Genomic DNA, 19,996 nt, shown 5'->3' on the forward strand with positions numbered 1-19,996 from the left:
AACCATGCAATACTTGATTAACCATACTTCAGTAAATGGTTTTCCATGTTTCGCTATTAAATGTGCCATTAGAAAGCTTTTTGTTCAATATTTATTTTTATCAGAAATAATTGCTGAGATTTCAATCCTCACTGCAAAAACTCTATTTTTTTACGATAGATACTACAAATTTTGTGTTTTCTAATGACACTTCATATTACTATATTTATTCTTAAAAAACGACTATTGTTCTATTGCAAATTAAATAACTTTTTTCTTGACTTAATCACAAAATATTCTGTATTTACTACCTATTTTTTATTATTCGAATTTTTTTGTTTTAGAAAAAACAGTGTACTTGGTCTTGGGCAGCCCGACGTTGTGAAACAGTCTTTGAAGCCTTTGGATCAAAAGTTTGAAGACACCTGATGTAAACTATCAAACCAGAAAACCAGTGTCGTATGAATATAGGCTTACACATTAGTATAACAATAAAAAAAACATTATTAATCTATTTGTATCTAATGATACAAAATGTTAAAGACAGAAATAATATTTCCACATATTTGGTGTATTTTATAAAATTTCCACTTCACTGATGTGGGTGGGAGTTCAAATATCCGACTGGGAAATCAAATATTAACACAAATATTGCTTTATTTTTAACATGGCTCCGTGAAATACATGATGGCTCAAAACTAAATAAACTGTTAACTTAACCATACTCTTGAGTATCTCTCATACACAGCAATAACTCATATATGTATTTTAACCTGACAATTCCAGAATATGTTAGTTTGTATATATAATGAATATTTTGCTCTTCTGGCATACAATCATTTAGTGACATTTTCTTGCATCTCAATTTAACTCTTTTCTAACCAACCATTGAACAGAATCGTTGGATTGTTAAAATCCGGTGATTGCACAGATTTTATTTTAAAATAGTTAAAGTGAATTACTACATTTAATTTGAGGTGATTCCTATATCTTCTGCTACAATGCAAACATCATACTATCCTCACTTTGTGTTTAATATTATTTTAAGACAAAGTTTATATTTGCTATAAAATAATTGAAAAATGTAAATTTTTCAATTGGCTTCAGGCGTTTCCAAAGCTGGTTAAATTCTGGATTCTGAACATTGAGCCGGATCATGAGATGCGAAGAGAGAAGCAGTGACTTCTGCGATTTTCAATGGTCTAAAATTGGGTCGGCCTTCTATTGATTGAAGTTCGAATGAACTTAGCGGGTCCAAGTTGTAGAGTTGAATTTTCAAAACTGTATGTATGACCTAGTTCGATTTTAGTCAATCGTCATGATATTCATCGTGAGATTAGTAAAATCTAGGTAAACTTAATCTGTGATGATCGATCGGAATTGTAAGATATGGAACAGACACGATAGAAATTTAAAAATATCAAGGTCCGTGTGGTCTTTCAGGTCAATAGTCAGCGACTTACATCATTCGTATGTGTTTATAAATGCATTGTGCTATTGTTGAAACAATATGTATTGTATTTCCTAATAATTAGTTAATCTTTTACGGTATTATTTGTAGTTACAGAAGAGCAACCACAATGGTTTTGTTAATATAGGTCCACCCGAGAGACACACTTATACATTATTAGAGGTGACTTACATTTAAGAAGCAGAGGTCAATAATGCGTTTAAATCGGTCTAAGTAAATATATATTTGTATTCGTTTATTTGAAAAAAGAAAGAGGAAGAGAGACTTTGACACTCATTCATGCATTTCAAGAAGCTTCTTTTTGTAAAAAGTATCATACAATTTAAAATTTGAAAATAATTAACTTTGGTAAGTGAATTACTAATGTTGCTCTTATTTATTCTTTGTGAATATAATAAAATTATATATGCTTTTTAACAAATAATTTTACATATTTTCTACAATATATGAAAAAAACGTTTAAAATTTGCGCTAGAATTGTTTTTATTACATTTGCGTAATTTGTGAAATCTCTCACAAAATCCTTATACTGTCAGTTTATTGCTTAATATGCACAAAGGGCCCGTCAAGAGCCAGTTATAATTAATAATAATAAAATTTTATAAATATCTAAATATATTCAACACACCACAATAAATACTCAATGAATTCGCTAATTATTTTCCGTCGGCTTGTATTATTGTATTATTTTTCGTTAGATCCAAAACTTTTTTTTACCCTTTGTCATTACATATTATATTAGATTTTTGTGAAATGCCTTTTGGGCCTATTTATTCTCAGATACCAAAGTCTTAATTTAAATTCTAGTATTTTTCCTAAAGCAAAATTTTGGCTTTCATGTTCATAATGTTTAATCTCAGAATAAAAAAAAGTTATTATGCTTCGAGTTCACAAACCAAAAATTTTTTTTAATAATATTTATTACCAGCTGTATTTTTTGGAACAGCTTTTTTACTGTATTTTCCGTCACTTTTTCTTATCTGCAAGCGGCATTTTTTAAGATACAATTTTTGGGTATTTTTAAAAGACTATTTTTTATAATATATGACTTCTAACAAGCTTTGAAAAACGTATTTTTTATGACATTTTTCATTGAAAACATTACAGTAAAGTAATAATAATAAGTATCACGACGTTATATAGATAAATGTTTTAATGCATTACTTAGCGGTTTTAAAATTAAATTGATATCTTATTGTATTTATCTTTTGTCGTTGACGTAATTTATTTGTAAATATATTTTTTTTATCATGTCAACGTACTATTAATGCCACACTTTAAAAATCTGATACAACTCACCAGAGTTTAGTTAGTTACATTTATAAAATTGTAATTTCTATCTCAAGAATTCTTACTTACCTTGGCTCTTTGATTTCTACTTATCTATATTTTAGGCAATTTGTAATGCGTCAATTATGGGTGAAAAAGAATTAAAAACATTTTTAGTCAACATTAAAAATATATAAATGTTGTATAAGATCATAATAGCATTTAAATTTTAATATGGTATTTTAAAGGGTGTCTCAAAGATGTATATGTATATTTTTATATTTCAGAAAATGGACATGATCTTGGACGGTCCCGGCGTCCGCTCCAGACTCCTGCTCACGAAGGCCGGCTACGCAGTCATAAGCAGGGTCATCAAGGATGATGACGGGTCGTGGGTGTGCCACGGCCACGACAGGGCCGGAGCGGGTTACTCTTCTGATGTCATAAAGCTGATAGTGCTCGGTGAGTGGCCTAGTTCCTTCATGTCTAATATCGCACATATCTTACACCCATAAGAAAGCCGTAATTCGAGCCGGTCTGGTCTCATTTTCAGAGGTGCCTTATAATTCCACGTTAGAAATCGCCGGCGTTAAGATAATCGGCGACAGCGAAAGGGTAGTGACTGTTAAAGAGGGGACAACGTTGAACGCCACGTGTAACATTAGGGGCGGAAGGCCGAAGCCGACGTACACCTGGAGTTTCTTAAAGTCCACCTCTGACGAATATTTGCCGATCGATGATTATAAACAGATCAGCAAGACAGTTACCGACAAAGGTAAACATTTTTCACATCCCTAATACTGTCAGTTAAAGCAGGTCAGTCCAAAAGCTTGTGCGTTATCATTGATGTCATCACCCATACTCATTAAAATGTTTTGAAAGTAAGATGCGTGATCAATATGTGAAAGTAAAAGAGTACACTGAAAGGACTATTTACATATTATTTCGAAGCAGCTGAACCATAGTGGTAGAAAATCATTACCTTACACTTCCACGATAAGAATTATTGAAAAGCTTAAAACACATTTTAACCATGCTATTTTGGTCACCTCATCAGCAGCTATAACATATTTACTAGTAATAAATTAAAAAGTTTACATCTTACTGTTAGACGATTTCGAATACGTAATAATTTAAAAAAAATAACTAGTTTTAAAAAGTAAGTTTATAGTTATTTTCCAAGTTATCCACTTAGTTATTTTTGCAGCAGCTCGGAGAAGACAAATCTGAGATTCTGTAACATACTCCAGGATTATACTCCCATCTTAATTTAACGCAAAATATGAAGACGTTGCATTATTAATATGATTAGAAAAACGTATTTAGGAATAAGCTGATAACTTACAAAAATCTATATTAAAAAGCACTACGATTCGAACTTATTTAATAGATAATATTTTAGAAAAATTAGAATAAATTTGTCAGAATTTTATTTCTATCAAGAAAAAAATTTAGGAACAGCAAGATAGTATTCATAAAAATATGCTACTTAAGTTAATGTAAAAATATTATACAAAAGATTATCTACAAACTTTTTAAATTATTTTAGCTACAGCAATTTAATAGTAATTTTGCAATAAAACTAAGTTAGCAAGTTATGTAGTATTAAAAAAATATTCGTCCTAATTTCTATTATACAAATCATATGCAGTGTTTCTTGGAATGATAAAACCTATTTCAGATACTAGACAAATAATATTTAAAAGCAGCTTTTTTCTTGCTTCTTGACTTACGAATCTATTTAATGAGTTTTTTCTAAACGAATAAAGCTGAAACATGTATTAGTTACTTCTATTACTGTGCTTTTTACCAAAAGGTAGTATAAGATAGTTCTAATTGAGTCCTTTGATTTTGCTGAACAAATAATCCAGATTTATAAGAAAATATATATGAGATAACTCATACTAAAAAAAATATGTTTAAACGTTAATGATAATTCTTGAAAATAGTATAAATAACAATGTACTATTTTTTTTCATGACTGAGTTTCATCATAGAAAAACTAAAACAAATATAGCATAACAATGAATGAAATGTGTTACTTATATGCCACTAAATATTGTCTATAAAAAATATTTACTAATTGAATTTAAATAATATTTACCTATAAAAAAGCACATACCTCTAATTAAGAATTATGTAATTGTAGTAAACAAATAAGGCAAATGAGTCATTACTAGATAGTGTAAAAATAATACTGCAATAAAAAGCACAATGTAATACTTCTTCTGCAGTAGTAGAGCAGAATGAAATATTGGTTAAAAAATCAGCAAATTTTATAATTAGTAATATAGAAAAACATCTAAGATAAAATATAAAACTATTTTTAATATTACCATGAATGCGACAAAAGAAAAAGTTCAAGTTACAGCTGTGTTTGATACATCAATAGTTTATTAATCTAGTTAGTGATTTCCTATTATCAAATAGTGTTAGTGTATTAATCGTTTCTCAAAATTCATCAAAAATACGCACAAGCTTACGGACTGATTTGATATCAAAACTCAATCAAATGTCTAACCAAAACTCCTCGTTGAACTTTCAGAGATCGTTTCTGTCATTCAATTCGATACAATTAAGCAGTATCACAACAGCACGATCACTTGTTATACGTATCACCTGTCATTGGCCAAACCCATGCGATCCACTGCCAGACTGCACGTGGAATGTAAGTAATTCTTTTTCTCTAAAAAATCATCCGGAATCGCCAGTCCGCTCCTGTTGTTACGTTCGGCAAATTGAGTGGAACGCCATCAGACAGGGATAATGAATGGCTTTTTGGATTCGTTTTGTCGCGACTAAGGGGGAGGGTGTACGCAACGAACCAGTCTGTAATTTCGGGACACGAAAGCTTTGGGATTTAAGGATAGGACGGAAAAAATGAGACGTATAACTGTGCGGTTCGCTAATTGAAAGATTTCCTTTTTGAATTGTACCAAAGGAGCGGAGAGATTTATAAGCAATCCAATAACACCACGCCGAAACTGCCTTAGAATTCCAATTGGAATTCAGAGGTAAGCAACTTATTCTTAATCAATTGACAATCCAATCCAGATTCGTGTTAAAATGTCTCTCTAGAATGAATCTTTACACTTTCTTTAGACTTTTCCCAACTGCAGTACGATTTAAATATTAGTTACATATTCTAACAATAAATTAAAAACACAAAGGTGTTCCTTATATTAAAAAAATTATAAATATGCTATACAGTAATAAAATAGGTCCTTTATAGTTTAAAATGAATTAGACAACTATAAATGTCTCACTTTGGACTTGATTTAAGTAATAAAAATAATACCATAGTAAATATTATTATATAGCAATATTTTTTTGTCATAAATAATAGATAAAAAAAGTTTGAATGTTCTGTAATTTATTTCTTTACTACAATATTTTTTTCTAAATATTTATTTTCAGTTAGGGATATACTTTAAGATAGTGTGTTGTTTTGTAGTGTAGCGATGGATTAATTATGCTTCACAAAAAATATATATCACAAGAATTCTATAACGGGTTTTTAAGTTAATGTTTATTCTCGAAAAAAATTTTAAATTGAGAATTCTCATTTCTTGAGAAATTTTATAAAACATTTTTTATTATATAAAATTAAATTTGTATATTTTTAAACGGTTTACTACCACTGTCCTTTTTATAACGCTGCATAAGTCGGGTTCATGTCTGATATGCATACTTCTTTGAATGTATTTATGAGTCTGGGAATGACAAAAATATTTTAACACTCGAATTTGCCTTATTTTAGTTTAAATAATAAAAGAAGACACTCATATTAAGAAATCTTTTCGAAAGTGCTTGAGCCAGATGTTCAAAATATGCATACTTTATCAGATGATCGATAGTATTTGAAAACCCAACATTTTTTGCGATTTTCTATTATTCTAACCGGCCGGCGGTTTTATCTTTGCTTTGGTGATCTAAGAACCCGCTCTTATAAGTGGAAATTACGCATGGAAATTGGCAGAATGCAAAAAATTTTAGAGCTGTTATGCAAGCATTAATTTCAATTTAAAATCATGTAATATATTTTATCATAATTTATTGTATACATGCAATTGAAACATTTTTGTTTAATTGTATGAACAAAAAAGTGATTCAAAGAATTATATTAAATGTTTTAAAAAATAATCCATTATATCTAAAAAATTAAATTAAATTAGACATATAGTAAATTTATTGTAATCTAGTTTGATCGGAAATGTATTTTCCGTTGAATTTTCAATGAGTAATTTTTTTGCTTTTGTGTAGGTTATTTATTTATCTAAAGTCAACAAAATATTTGACTTTTATCCTCTAAGATCAAAAGGCTGTAAATGTTTGCTCTGCATATTCAGTCTAAAAAGGGCACGGTCGGTAGATCAATGTTTGCATTTTACTTATTTTATTGTGTATTTAAATAGAAAACATATTATATTTACGTAGAGACCTATTGAAATATTTGAATATAAATACTTTTGTAATGTCTTTGACATTGATAACGTTTCCTCATAGCTAAAGTTAGCAACACGAAATTTTCTTACGTATCGCGTTTCAGTATTAACATAATCATATCATGTTATTTAACACAATGCCAAAGTCTGAAGTAGTTTATTCGCACGTACGACGTTGTTTAATAATGTTAAAGTAAATATATATTAATAGCAAATAATATTATTGGTATTTCTACGTGTAATTAATTTATCTTATATATTGATATTTGATTAATTAAATTCGATTATAAAATCTGATATGCTTTTTGTAGTGTAAATGTACATATGTTAACGATGACGATATGTTATAATGATACTCGTTTTCCTAAAGAACTATGTTACAACATGATAGAAAGTGTAGCAATATAATCAAGCGAGACAAATGGTACCTCGGTCTGGGCGCAATTTGGGCTACAAGGCAAAGGAGGAGTCTTACTCATGTTTTCTTTATGTATTCCATTAACGTGTGTAGCGATATTAGCTGAGTGTAAATATCAGATTCTTTAGAAGCAGCCAAGATATATTCTTTGAATCGCAATGAGAGGTTTGGGTGGAGCAAATATATTTATTTTCAACGTTGAGTATAATGGGCTATAGAGTATCGACAATGGATCCTATATATATGATGGACTGAAAATGTATAAAACTCAAAAGCGGCAGAGCTTAATTTTCCAATATATTATAGAGAATTTTAACCAATTAATTATAAAATATTTACATTTGTATTTGCCATATATTGTATTTTGTATGTAGAAGTTGCTTCAAAACTAAGGAATTCATTTACTGAGATTTAAATATAACTTACTGCAAAACTGCATATTGTGCAGTTGATTTTTTCAAAGCTCATGCAAAGTAATATTATTTTATTTTACGATGATTTAAATATCAGTATTGTGATCATAAATAAAATGATTTCAATAATGATAAGCATTACAGTAAATGCGTAATTACGATTATAGTACAGTTAAATTTTAAGTTTCTGTATTTGTAAAGCAAGCTAAGGTAATATATATGGGCTTATGTTCAAGATTTTTTAATGATTCAAAATGGCAACTATTTTTAAATTGACAAGATAATAAAAGACAGTAAATTTTATTGGAGTTTATTACGTTTTCAATGCGTTTGTTATTATAAAAATTAAATATTATATTAATTCGCATATATTAAATCTCAACAAAAGTCCTCAAACTGTTAGCCAGTCCTTTCAACCCTTTGCCTTCGTGGCTCTCAGCCAAGTTTCGCATGCACGTTTCGTTTCATAAATCAGATTCGCGCCCAGGGCACGGTCCGCGCACCTGTTATAGATATCTTCACTCCTCTTTCCATCGCTGACTGCCGGTTTACGAAAATGCAATTTGTATGGAAAATCGAAATTGCTTCGACTCTATACATCCTATTTGTGTGCAAATCCGCTCTCCCCCCCCCCCCCTTCGCACACATATGAGAGGGGAAACACATGCATAAAATATGCGTAAGAAGTCATAAAAAATGGCGGCAGTTTGGTTCGGCACGGGGAAAATAATACGATTTTTTATGGATTTTTTTATTTCGTTGGGAAAATTATGACGTGTTTAAGTTTTCACTGAAATAAAATACGTGCTGCGACACCAATAAAATGTAGCTGTTAAACAAAGGGTAAAGGGTAGCAGCTGGCTACTTGTCACAATGTTTAAACTAAATATCGTATTGGTATTCTGTATGTGGCAAATGACATTTTTTTTTTTAAATCGATAATTTAATGATAATTTATTGTGTTACAGTAGTATTTATAAATTAAAATATTTATTTTACATTATATAAAAAAAATGTTTAAATCAACATATTCAATATTAAAAAAATAGTACAGAAATCTTTTACGAGTTAGATAGAAAACAGTTACATTAAATTTTGTCTATTGTGTGAATAACTTATATTAAATAAATATGGTCTATGTTATTTTAATTATTAGATTTAAGTTAGATATCTAAGCTTAAGTTGAAGTCGCTAGATTTATCGGCCTTTTTATTTAATGCCATCTTCTCGAGGGAAGCCTTAATGTAAACAAACCAAACTCGAGAGGCTTTGAATAGCGTATATTTCTTTGGAAATAAACCAAAATCTGGCTCAACTTCTCTAGATTGTCACGGATAAATTGTCGAAAGAGCACGTTTACTGGAACACTCTTGAAAACCTTATTTACGCACATATACGTCTAAATCGATAAAATGTTACATTATTATTTTTAATTAATTTATGATTAATATCCAGTAAAGAAACAACTTATGATATTTTAGTTAGTAATTCTATAGCTAGTTTGCTAAAATAAATTAGCTTATATAGCAATGGTACTTGTATCGTGTTTCTAATAATATCGACAGTTATAATTAAACCATTTCTGTGTTGTTATTCGTTTTGGCGCATACAGACGTTGAAATATGGTAATTGCCCTCGCTGTAAGCACAAACCAAAATTCGCAATTTAATATATTACACATAATAGTGTAGTATTATTCGACAAGCGTCGGTTAATTCACTGCGACAATAACTGAACAGTGGTAAAATCTATTCATCGATATTGCCGTAATAATGTACAAGCTAGATTCGACTTAAGCTGGGAAGATATATGACATTTTATCTATTGTTTTGGGAAATTCAATGCATGAAATGATATTTACCAGCGATTCAACCGCACAATTAAGTGGTACCGGTAAAACCATTCGTAATGGATTAGTTTAATTTAATTTTCATACTTTAATGAAAAAATGAAAACGTATACATATAAAATAAAAAATAAAACAAACATATCATGTATATTTTAATACTACAAAGGTTTTTATACGTATAAAGTAGCCTAATCTATCAATCATTTTTTTATACGTAAGTCTAGCTGATATTAATACAACGGTAATACAACCTTTAAGCTAGAAGTAAATATTTAGAGAACTTTTTTTATTTTCGATATAATATTATTATATTAACTCAATATAGTTAACATAGTTTACATATTTAATCAAACCTTTAACCACTAAATGCTGTCTTTTAGTGTTGAAATAATTAATTTAGAAGCTTCCAATTCTTTAGTAATTGAATCAGTGTTTTTAAATATATACTTACCAATTGACTCGTTATATGTGTGTAATGCTTTTATATGTACAAATACATATGTCATTTCAATTATCTTAAACAACGTTTACCGCTAATTTTATTATCAATAAAAATTAAATAACTTTAAACATATCAATATTGTCGAGTCGATTGAAATATGAATCAACAAACACAGCAAATTATTCAATGTAAATATTTCCTTAATTTTTACAAACGAAACGATTTTCCAGCCCAGGGAAAAGCTAAATCGGCTCAAAGGTACACATACATACATAAATCATTACATTATTTATGATTACTCTTTGCGTTATTTATATATATTTTTTTTTGTTCTTTTTTCCATCGCAATAAATTTGTCACAAATGTTCATTTGGTGCTTTAGAAGTTTGTGACTAAAAATCTATCGAATTTTATCTGACTACCACAGAAAAAAAAGTATTATTTCATATTATTCTGGTAATTATAAACGTTTTATGAGGTGTGGAAATTTAACTGTTAAATTGCCTGGATTAAAATAAATATAATAAAAATTTAATTGTAAATATTATACGAGTGACAATCAGAAAAATACATTTTTTTTTTAAGAAGCTCAACTTATTTTTTTTTAAGCATTAATAATGAATAAAAGTAGTTTAAATATGTTTTTAAAATCAATGATAAGCTTGCTTTAGAAATAAAATATAAAAATAAGTCATATCTAAAATAATGTAACATTTTATGCAATAAATTTGTGAAAATGAACTCTAGATTTAGACAGCATATTATTTTACAAAATGTGTATGATAAATAATTTTGAGCAAATTAAATAGAAAATAGTACAATTCAGAAGTGACTATGTTTAAATGGCACCATTCTGAAATAAATTCGCTTCCAAAAAAAATTTAAATGGTTAAAAAATTTATGAAGCAATTTTGGAAATCCTCTAAAATTATGACCGACCATTGCATTCCTACTATGCACCATACTTTTTAAATTGCCTTTGTCCACAATGTAGTAATTCATTTTTGACGCTTTTTGTGCTCTTCCGCATTCATCGCCATTTTTTACCTTTTGTTTGTGTGATATTTTCCGGTTACTTGTGGCGAATCCCTCTGTGTAATTTTCATTTATTCTATTTATCCAACTGTGTATAGGGTGTTCATAAAACTCAAAAAGTTCGAACTTATAATGTTTTACCATTATGAAAGTTAAATATATTTGTCAAACTATAATACATTTACAATGTTAATATAATTTAGCAAAGAGGTATTTGCCTACATACGTATCTAATAGAGAAAATTTAATAACTTGTAAATATATGATTCTCAATGTTACAGAAACCGAATCAAAAAAACAGTTAATAATTAGTGATATTAATTTGTTTAGAACTACAGCGAGGATTCAACTAAGATGTTTTTTGCGGTGATCGCATTGTTTTTGCAATAATAAGCTTGTGTTTATAAAAAATGATAAAATATACTATCGTATTCTCTGTTTTTTGACCTTTTCGCCGCGAATGTTTTTACAGTGCTGGTTTTAACGCGTGCGGCTAATAATCTTTTTATATGCTAATTTCAACTTAAATACATAATTCTACTGTTAAATAACAGTTTTAATAAAAAAAAAGGCTTATATGATGACAAACAAACTCTTCTGAACGAATTATAAATAATATGGCATAAATTAGAGTATTATTATTTTAATCGAAAAACAATAGTGGCTTATCCATATTTTAATTTATACAAGCACGCGAATTCATACAAACAACAAACATGCGTAACGTTTATTCTACTTACCATTTATATACATATACATTATGGTTCTGCCTCAAATATTATTATGATTGGTATTGAAATCGTTGAAAAAAGTCGAATCTACATTTAAAACACATATGTAAATTATCTTTTTCTCTAGTTTCATATAATGAGCTTTGCGTTGAAAGGATTAAAGTAGCAATTTAAAATAGTGGTAATATTATTAAAAATCCTATTATTTTTTAGTTAAATAAATATCTGCTACTAATAACTAATAATTTTATAAAAGTAATGTAAATTATAGTGGTCTTATAATTTTTTTCAAAATGTATACCTATTCTGGTAAAAATAGTCTTCCGTTTCGGCCGAATTCTTTTGCTGTTAACATATAATGGAAGCTTGTTATGTCTCCGAAATTTGTTAAAAATCATTTTTTTAATTACCTACTCTTTGATCAATAAATTTCATTTATTCAGCAGCATTTTAAAAATCGTTATAGAATTCTGATGGTCTTTTATTTATTGTTTTAAAAATTGTAAGTGTATTAATTATTACGTTACTATTTAAGTAAAATAAGTAACTTATAATTTTTTTAAAGAAAGAAGAAAACGATATAATATGGATATGTTTATCTAATAAACTGAAACCATTGAAATGTGTCCTTTTTCTCTTAAGCATTTTATTGTATGAATATATTTTAGTTTGAGGTTGTTTTTATCGTAGTTTCTAATATTTTAGATTGTATGTACTATTGAAGCTGGTGAATTTTATGTATAGAATTATTTAGTATGAAAATAACATTTTTTTCAATCCATTGTCTGGTGCTTATTTGCTTGTTTTAAAGTAATTATTTTTATTATAAAGGCTCAAATTTATACTGGTTTAAGCAATGTAAGCTAAAATAAGTTAGTGCAACTTTTATAAGAATATAGTTTATGATATATTCCATATCTTTTAAACAAACGTCATTTTTTATATACACTTTTCTGAACGCATTTACATCCCGACCGATGACAGCCCCAATCCATAGGTATCGAGTAGCAAGAAGACAAATGTTTGCCGAGGCACAGGGGCATTAAGCGTCATAAAAATGATAAGTTGTCACATATAATCACTGTTGAGCAAAGTTGTCATCTCTCCGCGCCACGTGGGGTCTCCTTTCGCCCCCCGTTTCCCACCGTCCCCATTTCCATACAGAAGACATGCTTTACATACATTATCACGGGGTGGCCTGACAAATGGGCCAGCGGCAACAATATCCGCCTGTTAACATTCATGCCGAATTTCCCGCTGCGGCGAATCATCGGCACATAATGCTATATTGAGCGGTCGCCGTGATAAACATCCCTTTTTTGACAAACGGGACATCCCGGGAACGGTGAGTGGACTAGGGTGGCACCGGAATACCCCACACCCACCTACGAGTCACGAACCGATCATCTATCGTCGCTTCAGAGGGATATTTTGTGTCGAGTAGTGCTTACGCAGTGTATGGTATATATAGGGTGTGACATAAAAGTTCGTGGAGTAAAATATAGTCTACTAGCTGTGTCACTTAGATTACGTTTATAACGTCTTAAATCACTAACTGAAATTATATACAAATAAAATAAAATAATATACAATTAGTTTACCGATAATAGAAAAATCAGTAAAATTACTGTTTTTCAATATGTTTGCTGTAGGGTTTCCTAGATGTGTTTTTGTGTCGAATGCTTTGTTAAAAACCGTTTGTTTGTCCGTTACTTAAAAGCATTGTGGTAAATAAGCTTAAGTGCATCCTCTAGAATGCGGGTGGTATTTTGCTATTGTCTTATAATTTGCATGAATATAAAATTCATGTATTTTTAGTATTATCTATATTTTTATAAATGAAAATTATAAAAAATTGCATATTAAAAAAAGTCAAATAATTTATTATTATGTCTCACATTTAATTAAGATTATTCTATCTCAATGAAAAAAATACTTGCATGATACATTAAGCAACACAAATTAACTTTAATCGATGCAACCATAAAAAAACATATTTTTATACACTTTTTTGTAATCTGTCTAAATATCGCTTATTTTGCACGATATATATATATATATATATATATATATATATATATATATATATATATATATATATATATATATGATATAATATCAAACACGTGGTTAATTTAGATGCCATTAGAGCAAAGCTAGCACCGTCATAAATATTATCTGATCTTTATGGATATCGTTAAAAAAATCTCACCTTTTCCCCAAAACGAAGACGTATGCAAATTTGTCGTGACGTGACAGATCGTCTACCGAAATCTGACAGCGAATACATAATATTCAAAGTTTTCTCAGACGCGAAGTATTCGTTTACATAGGATGTTCAAAGTGTTCCTGAACTTTCGATTGGTTGTGTTAAAACGTATGAAATAAAATCTTTGAACTGTTCGCAAAAAACAAGTTACTCTATCATGACTATGTAAAGGCACTAAGGTGGTAATAAAAAATAGTTTTTTTTATCTTCTATACGTAATATGAGAATATTACGTATAGATATATACTATACAAAAAGATTTTGTCAACATTATAAATCTTAATATATGTATTTTTACGACGGTGCTTTAAATTTTGTCACGATTTTTAGATAATTTTTAAAAATTATTAGATTCATTTTTTGGTAGTAACATATTTATGATCAAGATACATATTAATTTTGATGGCTTTAACCATTTGGTTGCCGGTCCTTTCAATATTGCTATATAAAAGTCTATGTATTAAAAATATATGTTGAGAAAAAAATGCTATTATATTTAATATTTTAAAATAATATTTCCACTTATCTCTGGCTTGTAACTAGTCTAGGTTATGTTAGGATAAGAGCATGCAAATTTACTGGAAAGTTGCATTAATGGCTAATATCAAGTTTATTTCTCTTTTTACTACTTTTATCAAATTATATCGATATTTTATTAGTAACTTTACTTTATATTTATATTTTATTTGCTTATAATTTTATGAAGTTTGTTCCTTACCGCTACTTAATTTTTTGACTTTATATAGATTTTTAACAAATATATTTTTATCTTCATTAGACAATCGTTTTATTAACTTAGCAATTTCAATAATATTTTATTGTTTACTATATTAGTTAAATTATGATTTAACATATTTCAACAAATTAATAAATTGCAGTAAAACATATTTAATACAGCTGCGCTTTAAAAAATTAAAAAATTAAACAGTATACTTATGAAATAATAATTGAAATTATGGGACAAATAATTTGCTAGGAATATTTGTTTTAATAATGCCCTGAATCCCCGGACCCAAACATTTGTTTTTATAATAAACAAGTCAGATAGGGATCCGTAAATTTATAAGTAAAAAACCATTCGATCTGGTCCTTTGCAAACATCGTCACATTATATCATAGTTTCAAAATAAACTTACGTTAAAATGTATAAACGTATGATATTTAAATTTACCGAATTACCGACACCTAAGAACATATTTTCTAGAATTTTGCTGGCCGGATGGGTGATAAGTGGCAATTATACACTGATTATACCGCTAAAAAAGTAGTTTATTTAGTTTTATACAGTTTGTTACATGTTGTTGAAAAATTATAATACGAGACTTCGGCGGACGAGGCGCCCCGGTCGTCATCTTACCGTCGAGGTCCACCAAAGAATGTGTTGTCAGTGTTACAAGCGTGCCTCACATAATAAACCCAAATTTTCTGGTATTAAATTTTACAAAAAGATAGTCAAAATGAGTTATTGCAGTGTTTTACTATATTTTTCCAAACTGAAATTGCTTAATATTTTCTCAAAAAAATAATTGTCTATTAAGTTATTTTTATTATAACATGCAGCTTATTATTATTTATTTAATAGAAATAAACTGCTAAACTTTTATTGATTTTTTTTAAATTTGACTTAATTATTCTAATTTTATTAAATATTTTATTTTTCGGTTTATGAAGCCGAAGGAGTGTGACGTTGCAGAAGTGTCACAAATATATATTTGACTAAGTTTCAGTTAAGTCACTGATCGTAAAAACGACGCAAATTAATTTAGAATTTTCGTTAAATTAAAACTCACAACAATAAGTTGCCTTAAAATGAGACTATGCTTCACAGACTCTTTTCTGTTTTCAAAATTAAAATTACGTTAAAATTTAACACAAAATTTTAAAAAATCCTAAAATACCAATGAAAGTACTGTACCTAGGCATTCTGATTTCTCAATGATTTTCTATTCTAGAGAAATGAGAATTCTTGACTTCGCTGCTCAAATTTCTCGAGAATCCTCTCGTTTTGTGTTGATGTTGATTTAATCAACAACAAGGTTTCAAATAGGCACTGTAAATTATTTTTTCTCTTGCCCGTCTAATAAAATATTTTGAATTCCTTCCCCATTAATTTGTAAGATGATCACTTTCTTACACTAATTTCTGTAAACCTGAAAGAAATTTCTTTCCCTAATTGTTGCGCCAATGATAAATTTTCAATTTCTTTATAAAATAATCTGTGAAAAATTTCTTTCCCTATTTTACATATTTCTGCTTTTAAAGTATAGCTAAAGAAATCACTTATTTTGACTGATGAATATTCTGGATTTTACAAATATTTAATGAATGAAATTAATGTCTGGTTTCTTAGATTATATAATTTCTCTTTAATTTCCCGACGAGCTTAGCTCAGAATTGATATTTTCCAATTGTCTCAACAACAAATTGAATGCTTCTTTGGCTAACAATAATAATCGTAACGACAATTGTTGCTACTTTATAAAAAAAAAATACAAAAAAACATTTTTGTATTATCGAAAAATAAAAATAGACCTGAAGTGTTTTGCATATTGCCGATTTCCATTCGTAATTTATTCTTATCGAAGCGGATTCTTAAATCACCAAAGCAAAGATAACGCCGTCGGCCGGTTAGAGTAATAGAAAATCGAAAATCTTTCGAGAAACTATGTATACTTTTTTACATCTGGCACGAACACCTTCATAAAAGATTCTTATCTGAGTGTCTTCTTTCATTACTTAAGCAAAAATAAGGCGAGTTAAATTTGTAAACCCCTTTTTGTCATTCTCAGATTCCTATTAAAACCTTTTTAGAAGTTTGCATATTAGGCATAAATCCGCCTTTACTTATGCAGCGTTTTAAAATGAGCAGCGGTTGAAAACTTTTTAAAAATATTCGTACAAATTTAATTTTATAAATGCTTTACAAAATTTTCCGTAGCTGTACCTAATACACACATATAGAGCAAAATACACTTTAATGATATCATGGCTGTTTATATAACAGCATTATTATGTATATCACATATATACAGTTCGGTAACTTTTTAAACAGCCTATTTGCGTTAGAAATTTCACCAGGTAATGCGTCGTAATGTTATCAGCAGAAGATGGATGAGGATCGTTTAAGTAAATTCGCGCGCCTAATAAATAACGTATCGCAATTTGAGAAGCACTGTTCGTTAATCGTGGATAATTTAATAATTTAATTTTCCGTGTCGACGCCACTAAAGGGATGAACAAAGGGCCGTATATCAAAATCGCACCAATTTTCGAGAAGTACCATTGACCCTGCGGCTGTTGTGGCACTCTCAAGTAAATATACGTGAAGTCATGTAAGAACACAATCTCGCTAAATAATTATGTGCATACTTATAATGATTATTAATTGTTGTATTTTAAACAATACAATTAATTAAATAATTCGTTGAATTTTAGTGAAATGTTTAAAATGCTGTATTTATAATTCAGCTATGTAGCTTTCGACTATTTAAATATATATTTTATAACAATACTAACTACAACTTGAGATGATAATCATAAATAAAATATATTTCTTTGTGCACGTGTACGTTATTGTTTCTGTTTGGTCGACGACAACGACGTTTTAAAGATGGTTATTTGTGCAGAACCGTAAAAGCAACAGTTCAATTAGTTGTCCGCTTTAAAAGTGAACGTTTATACGTTTAACGTTACTTTTGCAACTTTAATACGAGACTGACATAAATAACAAAGATTAATCGTAGAATATAATACGAGCACAATTTTATAACGAAATAAAACTATGGAGTTTTTAGTGTCATTAAAGCGAAAAGTTCCGCTATCTTTTATATGTGTATGTAAGAAAATTAAAACCTTAAGGTTTGTAAAATGTAAGCGAATTCACAGCTCAAGCAATATTTTGTTTGCAGAGTGTGCTTAAAATGACCATGTCACTTTTTAATCGACTCTAATATGCGAAAGGAGAAACAACGTAGCTTTTTAATATATTAAAAAAACTAATATTGCACAAATAATTGCATAGAAACGATTTTAAGTAGATTCAGCACAAAAATATCTATCATCTCTAGTTGTTTCATATATAAACGTATTCTAAACTTACGATATATAGATAAAAATATGTCTTAGGTTTTGCCCGATCTAATCGTTATTTGAACAGCTTATTTTTTACGCCCGAGCAATCCATCGACGACAGTTTTTATTATATAATGACTAATTAGTTTGGCTCGAGCTGTCGACACTATCCAGCATGTTGGGCGGAAACTATCCGTCGGCCATGTTGGGCAATATGGCGCCGCCTCGCCTAATTAAAGCGCTACCTCGCCGCCGGTGCATATTCAAATCAAGACCTCTTTCCGGCGAGATTTACAGGAGGTCTCCGCCAGAATCGCCAAAGGGTCCCGCACGCGCCGCCAATGCCAATGAGCCGCCATCTTCCGCGCTAGGACCCGCCATTTGCTATGCAAGCGTCGCTATAGTGTAACGGTTACACTGTAACCATTTGCGCCGTGTTTAATTTATAGTTACATTGTTAGGTTTTATCTCGTTGAAGATACAAGTAATTTATATACGAGAAGTGAGTCAAATTTAAAACTTTATTATTCGTATATTCATTTCACGCGTTTTTTTCTCTATTTGTGCTTCCCAAATATCTTTAAATTCTAGGGATTCTCTCTTTTAAATAAATAGTTCATCAAAAAAAAATATTAATATCATATCGTTCTATGGTTTTATTTTAATATTTGATATATGTACATATAATAAAAAATAATTAGTTGAGAGTGGAACGCAAATTTATTAGAATCTTCCCTGGGGCGCTGAAACGTCTAGTGCCAGCCTTAAGCACACATATTTATTTATTAAAAAATAATACACAAATACGCGTAAATGAAAATTAATATCGTATTTTAATTACTTTTAAATGTGTATATCCAACGTAATTTAGCGATTTTAATTATTTTTCCCTCGTTCAAAGCAAAATACAGAGATAGATGTCCTTTGAAGCAGCGTCGATGACGTCGTAATTATTTTAAAATGGCAACACTTTAATACGTCGCTTGCAAACGGGGCCATGTGTTTAAATTTAAACGAAACGGCAACCCCGCCGTTTGCAGATAGCGCAAGTTACGTTATCCGGATAACTTAATATAGTGGGTACCGGGATAAACGACTGGCCGCGTAAAATATGGCCAAGTTACATCTGGGGATTAAATTTTGGACAGTTTTCGCTGTAGCGAAGCAACGGATACAGCGAAGGTTTCGTTAAATTATTCGCTCAATTTCACTAATTGCAATTTTCATTTATTACTAACACACACGATTTGGAGAAATTTTTACGTTCAGTTAAGCAAAAAAGTAACGAATTCAGCATAAAAATAACAGTTGGAAATTGGTATTAAAATAAAGTATGTAATAAGTATGATATGAATATATCATCATATCAACAACACTAAGCATTTCAAAGTTTTTACAAATATGTACACTCCCAATATATGGAACAAGCAAATAAATAACTGTTCTTTATAATTTTTAATCATTGCAGGTTTATGCTTCTCGAGCAGTAACACGGTTTCCGTCAATCTCGATCCACTGTCACTAAACTTATGGTTTTGTCCAACTTTGTTTCAAGATCATTGGACTCTGGTGTACAAGTGGACGTTATATACAAAGGCATTCGA

The 19,996-nt window shown here is 29.4% G+C and overlaps 1 protein-coding gene across 2 annotated transcripts in view; it reads left to right on the forward strand.

Annotated features, from left to right (window-relative positions):
* Positions 1-19,996, forward strand: part of tei (irregular chiasm C-roughest protein teiresias) — a 247,109-nt gene that overhangs the window by 146,767 nt on the left and 80,346 nt on the right. The window contains exons 4-6 of one of the 2 annotated variants that reach the window (XM_088185654.1): positions 3,007-3,181; positions 3,273-3,494; positions 5,265-5,387. In XM_088185654.1, coding sequence (XP_088041780.1) covers positions 3,007-3,181; positions 3,273-3,494; positions 5,265-5,387 — 520 coding nt within the window. The remainder of the gene's footprint in view (positions 1-3,006; positions 3,182-3,272; positions 3,495-5,264; positions 5,388-19,996) is intronic. The other variant, XM_088185656.1, reaches the window with a different exon arrangement.

Source organism: Plectrocnemia conspersa, unplaced genomic scaffold (assembly GCF_051122295.1).
Source record: "Plectrocnemia conspersa isolate PC_06_02 unplaced genomic scaffold, ASM5112229v1 ptg000005l, whole genome shotgun sequence".
Taxonomy (NCBI): domain Eukaryota; kingdom Metazoa; phylum Arthropoda; class Insecta; order Trichoptera; family Polycentropodidae; genus Plectrocnemia; species Plectrocnemia conspersa.